This window comes from Lonchura striata, chromosome 3 (genome assembly GCF_050655825.1).
Source record: "Lonchura striata isolate lonStrDom1 chromosome 3, ASM5065582v1, whole genome shotgun sequence".
In the NCBI taxonomy this organism is placed as follows: Eukaryota; Metazoa; Chordata; class Aves; order Passeriformes; family Estrildidae; genus Lonchura; species Lonchura striata.
Genome location: NC_140705.1, coordinates 109851468 through 109871516, shown reverse-complemented (window position 1 = coordinate 109871516; position 20049 = coordinate 109851468). Strand labels below are relative to the sequence as shown.

Genomic DNA, 20049 nt, shown 5'->3' with positions numbered 1-20049 from the left:
TCTTTCCAGTCTTTTCTCCCATCTTTTCCACCCTGAAGCATCTTTGTGACCCAGTGTTTTTGCTGTCAATACTTAGGCAGTGTGCACATTATTTCATTTTAAATACTCCTGAAGTGCAGTTAGGCATGCAAAAGGAACTTTAAATCTGCCTAAAAATGTAAAGTGTGTGAAAGATTTTCATAAAGATAATTAAATTATTTATTTGCATAATAAGGTATTTTTTTGCATTTAATAAAGATGAAAGTCACACTGAGATGGATTCTTGCAAATTTACATAAAGAATTCAATGTTTCTGGTAATGCACTGACAAACTTTGAACATCCTTTTTCTCTGATGATACCTCTCATCTATTTGTGTCCTTTTTTAACACCCAGAAAATGGTGTTTTGAAAGAGATAGCTAAGAGCAATGGGCTGGGTAGCAGTGTTTTCCTTCAAAAATAAATCCACATCTTAAGCACAGCCATAAGGGAAATAGACCTACACTCTCAAATTAGACTAGAATAGTTTCTTGAAGAGTTTTAACCATAAAACGCTTTACGTTAAGGAGAAGAAAAGAAAGGCAGCTGGAAGATGTTAACTTAACTTGGTTTCTACTTGAAACAATGGTGTGTTTTATTTCATGTTGGGATTTCAACAGACCCTTAATTAGACTTTTGACCAAACAGTTTTCAATTTAAAATGTCTTGATTACATTCTGATCATCAAGAAGTTCCTGGGAGACTTGTCACCTGTTACTCTTTGAAAAAATATTCATCCAGAAATGTAGGCAGGCAAATAATATTCCCCATCTCATAGAATAAATATTAAGTTTAAATATCCAGAGTATTTCAAATAATAATGTAAATACTGGAAAATACTTTGTGAAATTTTGACTTAGTGAGAATAAGCAGACAGCAATGCTCAAAACAAAATGGCAAAACCACACAGGTTGCCTGCTGTGAGGTGAAATACTAATAGAATATTCATACTGTGAGTGTATAGCTGGTAAAATCACTACTATGGCATTTCCTAAGGACATGAAAAATTATACCTACCTATGTTATGAAAAACAGCTTAGTTATTGAAAACATCATTTGAAACACAATTTTTCTATGTAGTAAAAAAGTCAGTGTACAAGACCAGATATTATCATTCAGATTGAAACACACATTCAGAATATATTAGTTCATTTTTCAAAACATTGAATAAGGAATTCGCATAAACAGCTGTGCTATGATTTATCTTGATGTAACTTGTAAGTGTTAAAAAAATACTAAATAGATGGTATTCAAATCTGGAGTGAATTAAAGAAAAAATTCCATGTTATTCTGAAGATGGCACCTTTAAACTGAACTTCAGAGGAGGGAAGGGGAGGGCAGGGAAGGGGAGGAGTTGGGCAGGACTCAGCAATCATCTGGTCCTCTTCAGGGCTGACCAAAAGTGAAAGCATGTTACTATTAAACCAGGATGCTCAAATACTTTTGAAACAATCAGTTATGGGACACTGATCACCTGTCAAGGAAACCTGCTCTTGGTAAAGCATTTTTTTCTAATATCATGTCTGAACCTCCCCTGATGCAGCTTTGAACCTTTCACATGTGTCCTGTCACTGAATAACAGGAAAAAGAGACCAGCAATTTCTTCTCTTCCCCTTCTCATCCTGATAAAAAATAACTGAGTTTGATTCTTAGGCTTTTTTGACAGAAAAAAATATTTTTATTGCTGATTTTTAAATAAAAATAAAAAATTATAAATATATGAAACAATAACATCATCACCAAAGCTTGAGATGCATGGGAAAATTAGAAACAGAAACAGTTTTCTTGTTTTGAAGTAACATACTCACCTGACTTTTGGATGAAAAATAGTCCCCAACTTTTATCTCTCTTATTAAGAGATAAATGCTTTCTATGTTATGTATACATAGAAATACACATATCAGCTGCAATCTGGTCCAAGTTACCTCCATATTTGATGTCAAGTAGGTCCATAAAGGCACATTTTGGGATTCTTCTATGGATCTAAACTGATTGCCCCAGTGGTTTTCTGTCAAATTTTGGCTGAAGTTTACTGTCCCCAGAGTGGAATTCTCTTATGAACACTCTTAGGCCATTTCAGTACAAAGTCAGGGAAGTCAGCTTAAAGCATCTTAATCCAAATTTGGATGACTACCCTTTTGTGAACAACTTACACAGACAATTTTAGCTTTACAGCTGTGTCAACAGAAACTGCAAGAATAACTTCTCAAATTCAATAACTAGATGTAAGAGAAATTAACTGTATATGCCTTTAGTCCCTCTTGGAATGAGAAAAATTAAAAAGAATGTTAGATTGTGGCAGCATGGCTACTAGCTTAGCCTCAGGACGAATCAATGTCTGTTAGTGGGAATTCAGATTAGACTAATCAGAAACCAAACTCCCAAATCTGTAAGAATTGTGTATTATTTTTCTCACCACACATAAAAAATAGGCCTTTTTGAGTCAAAATTCAGGCAAAGTTCACATGTTCTTTGTGGCATAGAGTATTGTAGATAAACTGTGGAAAAATATCTGTCACAGAAAATACAACCTGCCTCACAAACAGATTCAGCCCCCGGGAGAGAGCTGGTCTCTGTTGCACATCCTATCTGAAATGTTACACTCTTACCTAGAGCTGCTCTCTGTATCTGCCTCTGGATTACCTTTCCTTTCAGATGGTCTGTAAAAGACACAAAATGCAAATAATTAGAATTCAAAATGTCAAAAATCAATGACGTCATTGCATATTTCCCACCATTTAAAACTCCCTGCGCTGCTGGCCACTTTAGGAGTTTTTTTGTGATCCATGGGACAAGTTGATTTCTGAGTTCTGTCCTTCTTTCTACTGCAAGTAAACAAGTGGGCACAGTGTGACTCTACATATATTGAGATTTAATTTTCCAGTAAGAAAGACTGAAAATTAAGCATTTACTGTCAAGCACTTTCACAGGATAATGATCTCCTACTGCTAGATACAAAAGAAGTCCAAATGGGACCAGAAGACATACGGAATTCCAAGTGTTTTTCAAACAGACTTAGAGGCACTTAAAAAATAGTAGGTCACTAGTCCACCCATTTGCCAGTGAAAAAATAATTCCCCAAAATCCATTTTTTCTTGTCTGTCCTGCTCAGTTTTAGATATCCCCTGTACTAGAGCCTCTGCAAGTTCTACTGTCCTAGTTCTGGGCAGGGTTAATTTTTTCAGTAGCTGGGAGGGGAGCATGGGGTTTTTCTGTACTACCTCACATCATTGCTGGGGGCAGGGGAAAGGGACACCCTTCTCAGGAGAAGGGTCAAGTAAACATGGCAGAGGGAGCCATCCTATATTGTCTAATATCAAGGAGATTTTCTGTGTGAATTGTTTCTTTTTCCTGTAGCCTCTGTCATTAGCATTGTTGCTGTTACTGTTCATTTTCTTGTCTCATTGCTGTTTCCAGTAAATTGTTTTTATGTCAGCCTGTGATCTTTGCCTTTCTTACCTCAAATAATTCTCTCCATCCCACCACAGCTCAGAAGGTTGGGGGAGAATGGGGCAGTGAGGGACAGCACTGTGTGGTTTGGAGAGTCTTGGTGGGGGCACTGAGTTGGACAGTAAAATTCCTAAATCATGGCAACTACTCAACAGGACTCACTGTGTAGATGGCACTGGTTTTCAATCAAAAATTAACCAATCCCATTATATCAACATTCCTAGTTAGACTCCCATGCCTCATGCAACTAATTTTTATCCTTCTTTTATCAATTTCCTACCTGATCTATGACAATGGGCCAGTTCCCAATTATTCCAAACAGTAATTAAATTACCATGAGGGAAGCCATTATTCAAATACATTAATGGAACAAATAAAGGAAAAACATATCCTTAAATATAGAATTTCAGCAGTAAATGTATTCTGAAGAGGGATGGGATTATGTCTCTCAAGTTTTCAAATTAAAACAATTTCTAAGCAGAGATTTGTTCCTAATATTTACTAAGATGTAAATCTGGATATCAGGGAAAGAAAAAAAATCCATGCTGGATTCACTTTTTCCCCCCCAGACCTGTGATTTCCTATATCATATTAGTGTGCATTGTGAATTAAAAATATAATTTTGCTTACAAATGAAATCTTGCAGAGTATGCTAATCAGAGGGAAATTAAGTAATTAGAAGTTGGCAAATATGTAACCAGAGAATATAAAAAGCCATTTACATTCACAGGTCATGAGAATTAGATAGTTCTGTGAACACAAAAGAACCATAACACATTGAATTTCCTTGGAAATGATGAGAATAGTTGTTAAATATTTAGTAGCATTGTAGGAAATGTATTATTTGAAATACATTGCAGTATAACAGTCAAGTTTTGTTGTTTTGAATGTTCATAGAAAACAAACAAAAGAAAACACTCTACCAACCCTTTGACTATAAAATAGACTTAGAGTTGTATTCTTCTGCAGAAGAAGTTTTAATATTTCAAATTATTTTTAATTAAACCATTGACTTTTTCCAAAATTAAAGTTACCTGTAAAATTGGGAAAATGTAATATGTAAAATAAGGAAAAGCCTTCAGCTACTGAGAAACAAGTTAAGTGAAGTAGCTGACTTCATCTAACACTGATAAAAACAGATAAATCCTTCCTTTCAGCTGTACCAACACTTGACCAAAAAAACCACATTCCATTAAATAAGTTGATTCCTGTAACTATAGAAATCAAATGTCTTGATTACTAATTTTTACTGATAAAAACCAGGTTGAATGATCAATATTCTTTTTGAAAGCTCTATAAAGCTACTCAGTTGATTTCAATACTCAATGAAATGTGATTAAACATGCTACTTTTTCCTCAAATTGCTTTTTGCTATTCTGACTATATAGATCCTTGTCTGCTATGGCACTGTTTCAAACAATGTGGTGTTACTCACTCAATATTGAGCCATGAGACACCCGTGAAATGATTTATAGGAACCTTGAAACTTATTTCAATAGATTACCATTAATCAATAGATTACCATTAATTACCTCATAACAGAGGTACCTCAGAAACAGTCTATACATTTATCTTTGTGTAAGGGATCAGAAACTCTCTTAAGCACTGTGAGCTGCAAAAGCCAACAGCCACTGTCATGTGAAAAAAATGGTTCCAGTAGGGACAACAGGGTTTTCATCAAGAGCCATCTGAAAATAAGGGTGACATATAGTTCTCAATTTTGTCAATAAATGTCCTTCTGTAATGCTGCTAGAAACAGATCATCAGCAATCTAAATGTTTCGCATTTCAAGTGGCAACAAGGCCAATGGAAAAAAGCAGGCCAAACAAGTCAATGAGAGTCAGATCAAGCAGACAGACAAGAGCTTGCCATCAGTATGAAAATGTGGAAACACAAGAACATTGAGACTGGGTTTTAAATTATCATGGCCAAGAGGCTTGTCTTTCAATTACACAGAGTTTTCTCTGAGCACAACTGGGATAGACATCAGAGAGGCTGCAGAAGCTCTATTTGTATTGTGAGCTTTGTCAGACCATCCAGCGGTGTGAAATGATCCCAAATGTTCTTCTCTCCCTTCACTGGCCTTTGTACACTTCTGCTCCATCCATGGACCATGGACATGGACTATGATATTACAAGAAATCTTCTATTTGGCAGCTTTGTGAAGGAATGAGAAGTTTGATCAGACCACCCGTAATCGGAGAGGAAACCAAAGAAAACTTCTCCACCAACTAGAAAAATAAAACTTCAGCCTTCCTATTCTTCTAGCAAAAGAGTTTTCTTTTTCTTCTTTAAATAGAAATAGAAAGATGACATTTATCCAATTCACAGAGTTCAAACTGCCTTTTCAGGGCAGGAAAAACTGTATTTCATTTCCCAGAAAACATCCTGAGGATAAACTGAAATTGTATTATGGGAAAAGTAGACCAAACATGAGTTCAGATTTGGGGGACAAGGTAGTATCATGAGGCACCTGACTATAATTCCATACTAGTACTTACCCAGACAGATATGATTTAATCATTCTATTTGTCTTAATCCAATTTGAAATTTGACAGTTTGTTTAGATTTCATTTGGGGAAAAAATGTTTTCACTTAGAAGCTTTTATTTTTGACAAACTTAAGATTTTCTGTATATGTTTTTGATTAAAGTAATGTTGTTTTGTTTTCACTATAAATACTTGTAGGGGAGAATGAATGTTTATGACCTGCTCTACTTTCTGCCTCTGAGAACACCATTTCCCCAATGCTAGGCTAGAAGTTCATAAGGGATAGAAGCAGGGGATGATTCCAGTACTGTTGCCTGCACAAATCTTCCCATATAAACAAAAGGAAGATTTCAGTCTTAAGTACTGCCAGTTCTACAATCTTTATAAGTACAAATATATACCCAAAGAAATATTAAGAATCACATTCTCATAAAAAACCATACCATGTCCTCTGATTCTAAGTGAAAAGTTGTGGAAGAGGTAGTGCTTAAATGTGGCTTGCAAAAATTGAATTTAAGATGTGGATAACATCTCTCAACATATGGCTAATGATATTTTCTGAAGTTTCACCAAACAAGAAGCTAAAAATAGGTCTACAGCTGATACCAAATAATTTTTTCCAACAGAGTAATTCTTCATCTGGAGATAACAGTCCCAATAAAATGTTGACTGCTGCAACTCCACATGTTTTGGCAAGAAAAGTAGTTTTGTGGAATTTAAGAATTCACTCAGCATGCAGCCAGCTGTCATTAAGGCTGTGATAAATCTGTTGATTTTGGCCTGCATTTCTGGAGACATGTAGGTATGGAAAAGAGGTGAGCTGGTAACACAGAACTTCAGTTTTGTGACAGGAGAAAAAAGCAAGGAGGGTGATGGAGAGGACAAAATGGAGTAGAGAAATCTAATTAAGAGTGATGTAAAGCAGAGGAGAGGATCTCTTTTGGAGGCTAAATAGGGCAGAATACATAAATTGAATAATATGGATGTCCTTTAACTTCTTGTCTTTGCATTGTTCCAGACTGTCTCAAGGATCTGAATTTATCTTCCAATAATTTCAGACAAGGAATGCTTTAACCTGAAGAATATGCTTTGGGACAATGCAAAAGTGAATATGTTACAAGTAAAAACCCCCACTGATTTAAAAAATATTTTTTTTTGTTTTGTTTGAGTTCATGTTACAGGTTTTAAAACTTCTCTTATGTTTTATTAGATCCTCTGTAAATATATAAGCTTATAAGACCTTATATATTTATAAGGTTTATAAGAATTTATAACTATTATAAGGTTTCAAAGACCACTAACTCAAGAAATGACAGGCTAAAGCCTTTGTCAATGACTTCTCATTTCTTGTTAATTTTTAGCGCTTTTCTATTATTTTACATTTTTCAAGCCTGCATTTATCTTAATGCATCCTTTCATCATGGAGATCCTGAAACCTTCACACCTCAAATAGGATGCTGCAGGTTTCACTTTCATTATTGTTAAATCATTTTTGGTCTTACATAAAAGATCTAGCAGAACATCCTCCTATTCATCCAGGGCATCTGATTCCTGGAATTCACCCTCCAGGGCTCTTGGGGCCCTAATCACACTATATGGTATTAGATGTTGCTTTTTTTTATTCCTGTTTCTCACATTGCCACACCATTCCATAACCTGGAGGTGCACAAGAAGCTGCGATGGAACACAGCTGGGACAGCTGACCCCAATTGACCAAAGGGATATTCCACACCATGTGACATCATATTTATTTTAAAAAAAGATAAAGGGAATTAGAATGAAGCAGAGCCATTTGGAATGACAGTACTTGTCTTTCTGTGTCACTATTAGGACTGAAGGAACGCTGCTTTTCTGGAGATGGATGAACACCTTGCTGTCAATAGGGAGTGAAGGAATTCCTTATTCTGCTTTGCTTGCACACACACATTTTGCTTTACCCATTAAACTATCTCTATATAGTTTTATGAGTTTTTTTACTTTTACTTTCCTTATTCTTTCCCCAGACCCACCAGAGGGAAGTGAGCAAGAGGCTGTGTGGTGCTTTTTTGCCAGCTGGGTTTAAACCATGACAGGAAATAAGTGGAGGTTTTGTTTGTAATGCAATGCCCCTATATTTGCTGTTGGATTCAGCTACCACCCAACTATGAAAATCAACTCAATACTCTGAAAATATTAAATCTGATTCATGAAGTTGCATGCCCCCACTCAAATCAGATAAGAAATCCTGCTGAATGAGCAGAAATTAAAGATGCATATTCAGCAAATAATCACTTGGAGACAGAGGGGAGCAATCACATAACTTCCATGAGCCTTGTACAGATATATTTTTAACTGTACTTGAGGTTAGAGTTGTAACAGCTTACAAAGTATTCCTGAAAGTAGGAGACATTGAACCCAAGTGTAGATATTCAAATGGAACAATTTCTCAAACTAAGAAGATTAAACAGAGGTAGTTATAGGAAATCTTACCAGATGTGTTAGAATACTTTTTAAAATCTGGTGATAAAAAGTGTCTGACAAGAAAAGTCATGGAATGAAAGAAAATATTTTGTTCTAATGCAAAGTCCTGCAGCACTAAGACCAAATAAACAATTCAGCCTTTCTCTGACCCAGAGAAATATTTGGGACAAATTGTGAATCTTCTTTTCAAAATTTGTCCTTCCCCAATGGCAAAAACATGTCAGTTGGCTCTATTAGGACAATGTGCAGAGACAAAGTAGTCTGCATTAGTAAACTGGCTCAACTCTATGTCTGATGGAAATGCTTTATTTTGGAATACACGGTTTGCCAAATCCCCATGTAATTTGATAGCTTCTCATTTTCAGAAAGCCCTTGGTGGCATCAGGGAGGAAAACATATTCTTGCGTACTCAGGGCCTCTCTGATGCACATGCATTTTTCCAGGTGTGAAACAAGGGCCTCATCAGCATTAAAAATATATAGATGACCTTATACCTGAACACCTCAGGTAACATACTGCAGAGTATAACCTGCTACAGCAAATTTCTGCCTTCTGTGTGGGTTTAAGATTTTACTGCCTCTCCTTTCTCCTCTTCCCTCTTTCTTCCCCCCATCCCAAAGTTTGCTGTCAGAGGTCAATGCCCCACAGCAGACAATATAGAAGGAAATGTCTGCCCATGTTCTGGCTGCTCTAGCAGAAGAATTTGGAGCATCAGTACAAGCATACCAGCAATTTAAGATGAGACATTGTCATCAACTCAACTACAAGGTCTGAAATACAAGTAAACTTTCTCTTTTGCCAGCTGGGAAGAAAAGAATGGAGAAAGTAAATTCCAGCAAAGAGATGGGCCAGATCATTGGGAGCAAGGAAGCTGATGGGATTTAATAGAACTCTGCTGTCAGAGCTCCCAGGAAGGACAGCAGGTTTAGAATTTGAAGCAGATCCTTGACTTCCACAAACTCATAGTTGCAAATCATAGCCTCAGCTCAGCACATTACCAAACACACATGGAAATACAGTTTTCCCAACATAATCTCCTTCCTTGGAATTTAAATATCCCAGATTCAAATGGATACATTTTAGTATGATGTAGGATAATGCATATTTTGAGATTACTCTTTATAACATCTGTCTGGGGCATGTTTCCTTCCTTGCTATACTCAATTGAAACAATAATAGGTTTTATTAAAACATTTAATACCTTCAAACATGATCAAATTTAAACATGGAAAGCTTATGGAATAGCAGTCTCTTCCAGTCATTGCTAGTGGACGACAATGTACTTGACTTCTCAGAAAGAATGTCTTTACTGAAAGGGTGTTCAGGCATTGGGATGGAATGTCCAGGGAGGTGGTGGAGTCACCAACCCTGGGGGCATCCAAGAAAAAACTGAGCATGGCACTTACTGTTATGGTCTAGTTGAAAAGATGGTGATTGGTTAAACGTTGTACTCAATCATCTTGTGGTTCATTGAGCTACTCAATATACAGTCCTCTAAACTCTTGACCCATTTCAATGCACTTACTTCTGACCTCCATATTAAGCCTCCTCCCCTTTTTCTTTATGTTCTTGTTAATTCTGGCCAGATTACTTCTGTCCCCTCACAAGATGATGATTTACACTTTATGATTGAAGGACATCCCTGATTATTGTTTGGCCTGCAATTCCACAGCATCCTTTATCCCACATCCCAAGTTTCTGTTTTTGTTTTATTTTGTTTTTGTTTGTTTGTTTGTTTTCCTAATAGCCTTTCATACATTCTAGCTGCTAAAGAACAAAAAACAGCTTTGGTAGGGTTAAACAGCAAAACTATCCAGAAACTGACTTTATTTTCCTGGTGACATCATTCTGGACCTCTATCTTCCTCTAAGTACAAACTGTCATAGGCTACATAGGCTTTAATTATTGAAGTGTTCCCAAAGGAATGCTTCAACACTTTTTCTAAAAATCCAGATACTCAATACTGGGACATCTAGGATAACTAACATAAAACACTAAGGCCCCTGGACTGCAGCTCAGCATCTCCTTGAAATTGGAAATCATAACCTGGATGCTTTCCTAATTTAAAAGCAAATGCTTGGACCTTTATATTCATGTCCCAAGGTTGTCTGTCAATACTTATTTCTGACCAAGCATTTTTAGCCAAGCATGCATATATAGCAGCAAGCATGCTTCGAGGGACTTCAGCAGAAGCACACATTATGTCTGGATACTCCATGGGGAGTGGGTGGGCAGCTCAGCCAATAAAGCAGTACTTCTGTTTGTGCTGTAGCAATGGCAATTTGTTGCATTCAGAAAATAATTGAACAGTTTTTGAGAGGGGATTTATTTGTTTTTGTTTTTCCTGGATAGCTCTCCTGAATTTAGGTATCTAAATTTCACTTAAACTATACCTTAGATGCCAGAGTGCTATTTTAGGTATTGTCCAAAGTGAAAAAATATTCTGTTTATCTTTATATGGTAGAAAAGAAACAGAAATTAAGCACATCTGGAAACTATTGTTCTGTTGTTTATCACATCTATTTGTTCATGAATTAAATATTAAGCTGGTCCAAAAAGCATGACTGAAAAGCAATGCCATATGGATAAGGAGCCACAATCTGTGAATTTTGTGCTATGGATGCTTGTATGATTAAATGCTGATTATCTCTTGATTATTTATTAGAAATTAATGTGAAAAGAAAGAATAAGGAAAATAGAGAAATGGCTTTGTATACAGCTCCTATCCTTTTCACATTTCCAAATATGCAAATTTTAGAAGTATAAAAAATAAATAAAGGGTTCTTAAAAGCACAAACAAGCAAAGTCAAAACCAAAGGATTTTACCCCCCAACAAGTTTTCTAGTAATAATACACTGGTCTCAATTAATATTTTAGGCAGTTAGTATATCCAAGTTTCAGATTAACATGGATATTTTCTGTTACAATGCCTTCATGGCTTTGTAATTTCTATGCAACAATTTGATGTCCAGTTTCATTTTGTGACATGTCTTCTGGCCAGAGCTGTCCAACATAAAATTAAATATAGAATTCCAGGGCTCACTACATACTTCAGTTTCAGAAACTTAAAATTTTGCTCTTACCAAAGGAATTGCCCTGGCATTGAGCACATTGTGCCATGTAACTTCTGGTCAGATGAGACAGACTGATATTAAGAATCTGATAGATATGACACAAAATTAAAAATAAAATAAAATTTAAAAAATTACTATGTTGAAGCTGATTAGATATGCTACCATGTTTTGAGGCCATGCAGATAAACATTTCAGGGTGATGGAAACAAGTCAGAGTAAGAATGAGTGTATGACACATTTTTTGATTCACATTTACTTGTAATATACCTAGCAAACCTTTGAGAAGTGACTTCTTGGGTGTCAGATAGTAGCAACCCAGTAAAATCTGGAATAGCTTCCTGTGAAGATACAGCATATATTCACTGTTGTGGGTAAGCCCAAGACTGCTTCTTGAATTGGTCAGCAATTTAAAACACAACCTGATTATATATAACTGGTGTAATGATGCAATCAGATAAGAACAGACATCTTCCCTCTGCCTTAAAATAAGTGCATGACAAAATCTTCATATTACAGCTATTTGTTGTTGATTGCATTCCTTCTGCAACATTCACAACCAACTGTAGTGACATTACATGATCTAGGAACTAGTTTGATTAGGAAAAAAGCAGCTATTGTCTTGTAGTATGTGTAGGTCTCTACGCCTATACTACAAGTCTGCATGAATGCTGTCTAGATGTGTAAACAAACCATGAGGTACTATGAAAATCAAATTTCTCTTTCTGTGCTCAGGAAGGAATGTCAGTCTTGGGCAGTACTACTCTGAATAAATGGAGATCTACTTTGCTAAAATTTGAAGGTTTGATTTTTCACTGTTAAAATGTCTGGCCATCCAATACTAAAGACTTAAATGACTTGGATGCAGGACTTGAGGGAAGACTAAGTTTACTGATGACACTAAATTGGGATGAGGTATTGGCTCCCTTGAGGGCAGAGAGACCCTGCAGAGAGACCTTGACAAATTAGAGAGATGGGCAATCACCCACTAGATGAAGCTCAATAAGGGAAAGTGCTGGATTATGTACCTGGCATGGGGCAAACCTGGTTGTCTGTATATAGTAGGGAATGAGAGGCTGGAGAGCAGTGCTGCAGAAAGGGACCTTGGCTCTTGGTCTGTGGTAACTTGAAAATGAGGCAGCAGTGCCCTGGCAGCCAGGAGAGCCAAGCATGCCCTGGGAGCATCGGACACAGCACAGGGGGAGGATTAGGTGGGATATCAGGAGAATGTTCTTCACCCAGAGGGTGGTTGGGTGCTGGAACATGCTCCCCAGGGAAGTAGTCACAGCCTCAAACCTCACAGAGTTTAAGAAGCATTTGAACAATGCTCTCAGGCACATGGTTGTCACTCTTGGGGTTGTCCTGTGCAGGACAACCTGTGTCCTGTCTCAATAGTCCTGATGGGTCCCTTCCAAGTCAGTATATTCTGTGATTCTGTGATCAAGAAAAACTTTTTGTACAAAAGATTGTAGGCTTTAACACACACCTCATAATATAGTATCAACTATCACCTAGCATTTTTTCTTCAAAAGAGCAAATTTAACAGATTGACATAAGAACATACTATAGCCTAATAAATAGCCTAATAAAACAGCAAAATGTAGCGTAGCAACCTAGCAATGACTAACTATTTTCAGTCAAAAGACAACTTGCAGGCAGAAATATGTTACTGAGTACTTTTCCAAGTTTATAGTCAAAGCTTGATTAAATCCAATGAGCCTGGTCAATTGGTTTTAGTTACCCTAGTGAAACCGTAAGTAAAAAATGTTTACTTGGTTTCTTCCTGAGCATAACTTTTTCCCCTGAAAATAGTTGTAAAGAACAGAACATCATTTGTAATAATTAGAAAATGATTCCTACATATGTACATTCCAACTTAGAGCCAAAGAAAACATTAACATCTTGGGCCTGGAGTGACTGCTACACTAATAAGGTTCTTCTGTTTAAAGAATAGCACACCAGGGGAGCATAATAGAGCTGTTCAAATGAGTTCGTTCAGTTTGGTATTTTCTGAATAAGTCATTTGACAAATCATGTTTTCTCATTCTGAAGACCCATTCAGAATGCATACTGTAACCCTGGGGCATTGCCTATTGTTTGAAAGTAAAAACAAACATATGCAAGCGACTCTGAAACAATGGACAATATTTAGCATTGCCATTAACATATGCATTTCCCCCTGAAGCCAAAAGACTTCTACCTTCTGAAATAGGTTTGCTGAGTGCTACTGCAAAGACTACTTTATATTGCCAAAGATGGTATCCTCTTCTTATATGGAGAAGCAGAAAAAAGAAAAAGGCCTCGGCAAAGCTACTAGAACTGCCTGGTTCTCTTAGCAGTCTCATTTACTCCAGATCAGATAAGAAAAATCCTACACCAGCAAAGGAATGAGGGAAATAGAGCAATGCCGTGTGTCCTTCTCTCTTTTCTGAAAATGGCCAAAGTATGACTGTGCTGCAGCAGCAGAACAGACACAGCTCTGGCACAGCTGCCATAAACCTGTGTACCTCTGAAGGGAGAGAGCCTGCACCACCCACCTGCTGGACATGCCAGCCTCACAATAAACCGGATTTTACTGCTCTCCTTGGGGTTAGGGTTATGCTTAGGGTTAAGGCAGAGAAAACTTGAAAGTCCAGAGATCAGGGACAGTACACAGGAAAAGGTATGCCAAGGAGACCATGGCAATAAAACAACATTGCTCCATCCATACCTTACACGGTGAAAATTCTCACATGCTTGGTATCCATGCCTAAAAAAATAGTTATTTTTTTCTGATAAAACTAGGGAAAGGCTTAAAAAAACCAAAATGCCTTTGAACATATCTCCTTTCCAGAGTATCGGTTACAATTCTTTCTCTGATTTCAAGATTTAAATTTCTTTATGGAAAGAAAATTCTTCCTTTGCAGAAAATAAATGAAATGTTACAATTTCAAAGGGGAACAATTTGGCAAGCCTTGGTCCATTACCTGCAATTCATGGCATCCCATGCAATTTCATTGTTTTCCCTTTGGTGAAAATTTTTTTCATAGACATGTAGTTTATAGATATGTTCTCGTCTTGTAATTTGACTCTGTTGCCAGATTCTGTTTCAGTAAGGCTAATTTTAAGAGGAAAAATTACAAACACTCAGAAAAGGAGATATGATGAAATAAAATGCAATTAAAAAAAAGAAATTTGGAAATAGAGAGCCGACAGGGAAATAGAACAAGATGAAATTAAGGGCCAAAAAAGGACCAAAACTTATCAAAACTAATCTCACTGAAGTTGTAAAATCAGTAGAAAAAATAAAACAGGAAGACAGAAAAGACAGGAGGAGAAGAATTGAATAAAATTATCTGACTAGTCTAAAAAAAATAAAAATTGCCACCAAAGGGAAAACAATAAAAAGACATGGGATGCCATGAAGTGCAAGGATATGGACCAAAATAGAAAATAAAGTGTTACAAACACTTGGGAAAGGTGATATGATCAAATAAAACACAATTGAAAAAAATAGAAAATTTGGACATTTAATGACAAAAAGCAAATGGACCAGGATGAAATGAGTTGCAGTGAAAAGGAACAAATCTTACCTAAATAAACCTCACTGAAGTTGCAAAATCAGGGGAAAAAAATCAGAGAAGATTCAACAAAAGAGACAGGAGAAGAATTGAATGAAAAGACCTGCCTAATTTAAAAACATATAAAAATATTCACTGATGGAAAAACAATCAAGAGGCATGGGATGCCATAAAGTGCAGGGATATAGAGTAAAACTTACTGAGATAATGCTCATTGAAATCACAAGATTGCAAACAGAAAAAAAAATGCTACAAACACTCTGGGAAGAAGATAGGATCTAATAAAATGCAAATGAAAAAAATAAGAACATTTGGAACTGGAGTGATGACAGGCAAATGGACAGGGATGAAATGAGTTGCAGTGAAAAGAACCAAATCTTACCTAAATTAACCTCACTGCAGTTGAAATATCTGATGAAAATATCAATAAGAAATCAGAAAAGACAGGAAGAGAATTCAATGAAATGATCTGCCTAATTTAAAAAATAAAAATAAATCTTCACTGAAGGGAAAACAATCAAAAGGCATAGGATGCTTCGAAGTGCAGGAATATGGAGCAAATCTTACTGAGATGATTCTCATTGAAACCACAATATTTCATTTCCTTTTCTGAAAGGAAGAGTTCTTGTGATTTCAATGAGGACAAATTTAGTAGGGTTTGATTCTTTTCTTTGCCGTTTATACATCCCATGCCTTTTTATTGTTTTATCTTTGTTTTACCTTTTTTTTTCATCTCTTTTAATAAATTTTGTCTCTTTTCTCTTCTTTTAACTTCAGTCCCTTAGGTTTTATTTGGTATCATTTTGGTAGGTTTTGGAGCATTGCATTTATAAAGGAACGTCCCACTTCCCAAAGATTGCTCCCTCAACATCTTTGTTCTTGGTGCAATTTATGTTCCAGACAACTGGGCAAGAAACTGCTTCTGCTGCTGCACTTAGGGTTAGGGTTATGCTTACAGTTTGTGTTGAGAAAACCACAGAGCCTTGAAGTCCATGGAAATTGCAACTAGAAAATGCATGCTAACCCCAACATTGCTCTCTTCACACCTTGGCACCACCCACAAGATGGAAATTCACCTTGAAAATTTTGATTTTTCTGCTCCACTTAGGGTTAGGACCTATAACATATACCATGCCTATTGTAAGTATAACAAAGACAGACTTTCTTTACTGTTTCCTGAAAGGGATAGTAACACTTCACAGACTTTTATAATAGACTTTATAATTTTGTCTGGTTCTCTTTCTTATTTGCACATCTTACTATCAGCTTTCTGGGGACTCAGTTCAGCTAAAAGTATTATTATTACAACTGCACTACTTCAAGACAATTATAACTTTGCTCACTTGGCAGAGACTTTTTCAGATTCTAAAAAAAATTTTCACGTGAATCAAAATATGATCTGTCGATTACAAACAAGGTAGGTAATTGATTACTCTCGCTATGAACACAGTGAAAAAGCAAACAGACAAAAAAAAAACATTAACATGAACCTTTCACTGAAGTGCTAGGAAGAAAGAAAAATACATTCCCATCTTTCTGCTTTCTATTATGATCCAACTGGATGCTCAAAGGACAAGAAAAGAGGTTGTGAAAATGTTCATCACAGCATTGAGTCTGCCCCAATAGGACAGTAACCAGTTACCTGCCAGGCCTGTGTGAAAGTCATGACACCTATTCTGCCTTGAGAGAGATCTTCCAGAACACACTGGGAAAGACCACACCATTTTAGATTATGCTGTGCTGATCCATGGTTGACTAGGCCATAGAAATCATACCTGAAGTGGTAGAAAAAGAACCTGGACAGAATCAGGATGAAAGTAAGCTATTTTTCATCATGGAAAGAAGGAAATATATTAAAACTGAAGGATTTGTAGGCAAACAGAAAAATAAGATGCAGCATTCTACAAAGCACAGTAAATTACATTTCTAACAAAGAAGAAACAGCAGATGGTGACAAAGTAGTTAAGAAAATATCTTTAGAAACTCAGCTGTTTTTCTGTGTTTTCAATTTCTTGCTTCTAGCAATCAAAATTAAACATTAAAAAAAATTTATTCCAAAACTGCTGTCATAATGGCATGAAACTTAGATATTTATGGAAAACAAACACACGTAGGAACTTTGTTTTTTTCAGCATTAAGTGGCCAAACCATTGGGCCAAGAAATTAAGGAGAAAGATTCTGAACACTGTGTCTACCATGCTGAATGGCTTCAGCTTTAACAGCTACTGCTATTTTTGGTAGACACATAAACATGCCTCGTTTATTACAAAACTGCTTTGAAACTGACCTGCAGATCAGAAACAGACTGGGGCTTCCAGGCATTGGGCCACATTGAATAACATCCCAGCTGGGAAATTACATCTGGGGGACTGTTTGTCCCCATGGCCTGTTTTCTCTTCTGTTTTTCTCACAGATGGCTGCAGGTTTTGCAGAATAATGTCCTTTGTTATGTTAGGTATAAGCCACATCACTCAAGAGTGAGCAACATAGTTATACACCTGAGAAGCACAGTTACACACCTGAGATGAAGGATGGAAGAAATGTTTGTGTACTATTTTCTGATACAACTTGTGTCCTGATACCAAGACTGCTGTCTGTTAAGTGACAGAGGACATCTGTAATGTACAGGCAGCATTCCAGGAGAAAAGAAATCAGCAGAAAATATGTGTTTTGAAGTTTTAATTTTCCATGTATATCAGTGCAGGACAGAAGTGGTGAAGCAGCAAGCAGGCTGCTCAGAGAGCTTCCAGTCTAAGTTGATGTGTTTTTGTCAAATCTCCAACTTCTCATAATAAACTACTGTTTCAGCTTCTTCTAGGTAGCTGATCTGGCTGTTCATCTGGAGTTTCTCAGGTACTGAGCAATCCAGCTAGGGATGATGGACACATAAATCATGGTACATGCAGCCTGCCACTGAACTGGCTTTGAAGAAGGCACACACAGCACACCTGGTGGAGAATGTGCTGAATGAGCTGCACAGCAATCATGGTACATATAGCCTGACACTGAACTGCTGCACCAAGTGCCCATTTGCACTGGGTGGGACAGGGCTCAGAGAAACCTGTTCAAATAGAAGGTGACCCTGCCCATGGTAGGAGGGTTGGAACTGATGACCCCTAAGGTCTCTTCCAATCCAAACCATTCAATGATTCTATGAATCTATAGCTAATGCTCATTGCCCTTGTTCAACCAAAACAACAATAAAGATAAGTGTGGAAATCTTTTCAGAATCTTTTCAATCCATACATAAGTAGAAGTCAAACTGACCTCAGCTAGAGTTTTTCCTTAGTGAGGATTCCAAGATTTCAAGTTCCATGGATTTTAAAGGTCTCTGCAGAGAATACAAGCTACCTGAAGAATGAAATGCTGTGGAATGCCATTACTGACTTATCTGCTCATAACATCTGCATACAGAATTAATTTATTATGAGTTGTTTTCATCTCATTTGAACTATATTTTTTTTGTGGAATGTAACCTTTCTTGAAGTTTCTCAATCCCTTTTTAAATCAAATCTTGCCCTTTTTCTTCTACACTAGTCATTTCCAGTAAAATTTGCTGAGCACATATAAGTTTTCGTAACTTCTTGATAGTTTTTGGAATTACACTAGAACATTGAATTAAATCAGCAACTAGGAAGTCACAATGTTTATTTCCATAAAAGAATAAGTATCTCAGAATATTACACTAAAGAACGGAATGCATTTCAAAGCCCAGTAATTTCTCTCTTATTGTAGCCTCACTTCATTCATGGCTGAAACAATGTCCAGTAAGTTAATGTCTGTAATTCAGAACATTTATATTACTGTAAAGAAATAGATAATACTACCAGTACTATCGAGCTTTAAGAAAGCAGAGCATAGATTTTAATGGGCTTTCTCTGCATCTAGCAAATCATCACAGCTTTTTAATTTCATCTAGGTTCCACATAAATCACGTAACTTCTTTTTAACAGAGAAATTCCATCCTTCCAAAGTACAGATACTTCTTCAGCAAAATTTTTAAAAATTCTATTTGCTGGTGCATGACTTTCCTCAATTATTTCAGCTCATACAATCATGTTTTAAAATATGTGTAGAATTCCTAGTATCAGCCTTGGCATTCTAGTTCTTAACTAGCTGATCCTTCCGTTTTCTAAGTAACTTATTGCCCCACGTGAAGTTACAGAAATGTTAATGTACACCACAAAATGCTCTCAGAACATCTCTACCTAAAAAACCTTAACTTCATCTATCTTATTTATTTTTCTCTCTGTGTAAAAATGCTGCTATCAGTGTTCTTCATAAAGTTGAGTAGGTGTAAAGAAAACCCTTGCATGAAATATTCTTACTTTGGAGTTTAATGTAGATCTGCTTGGCTCATCAAGATGGGGAGGAAGAGTGACAGTAACAAGATTGATTTTTATGTATACAGACATAGAATCTTGTACAAAGAAAAAAGGTAAAATTCTGGGTTTATATTAAGTAGGTTTGGAGTAGGTTTAAGATCTACTGTGTATTCACAGAAATAACAGTGTGACATCCAAGTAAATCAGAATCAATATTATCTCTGAGCACTGGCATGCCTTGTCCTCGCTCTCCTCCATCCTCATCATTTCAGTGTAACATGCCATTAACTGTGATACATATGATCAGTATTTGAATAATTTGCAAGCAAATTAAATAAGGACTCTTCAATAACCTTGCTTTGCAGTACTAGAACCTGCTGTTACTAAAGATTTTAATTTACTTTGGTATTCTATGATCTTGTGCACAAAAATCAAAACCTGAAATGAAGCAGAGCGGTGCAGCAGCTCAGCATTCCTGTGGGTATAGATGCACCATCAACATCATGTGCACATAATCCACCCACCTACTCTTTTTCATTCCGAGAGTGCCTGTTTCCTCACACAGTTATTACTCCCACATGAGTTTGCCCTTCCTCTTCCAGCTTCAATCATAATGTTAGTTGATTTCTGGACAGACTAAAAACAACAGCTGCTTCCCTCAGGGCATTAAATACCA

General features: G+C 36.6%; 1 protein-coding gene across 6 annotated transcripts in view; it reads right to left on the bottom strand.

Moving 5' to 3' along the window:
* The window catches only part of KIF6 (kinesin family member 6), a 149719-nt gene that overhangs the window by 25885 nt on the left and 103785 nt on the right, over positions 1-20049 (bottom strand). For all 6 annotated transcript variants that reach the window (XM_077781856.2, XM_085576098.1, XM_085576097.1 and 3 more), the window contains one exon: positions 2628-2678. In XM_077781856.2, the coding sequence (XP_077637982.2) occupies positions 2628-2678 (51 nt within the window). The remainder of the gene's footprint in view (positions 1-2627; positions 2679-20049) is intronic.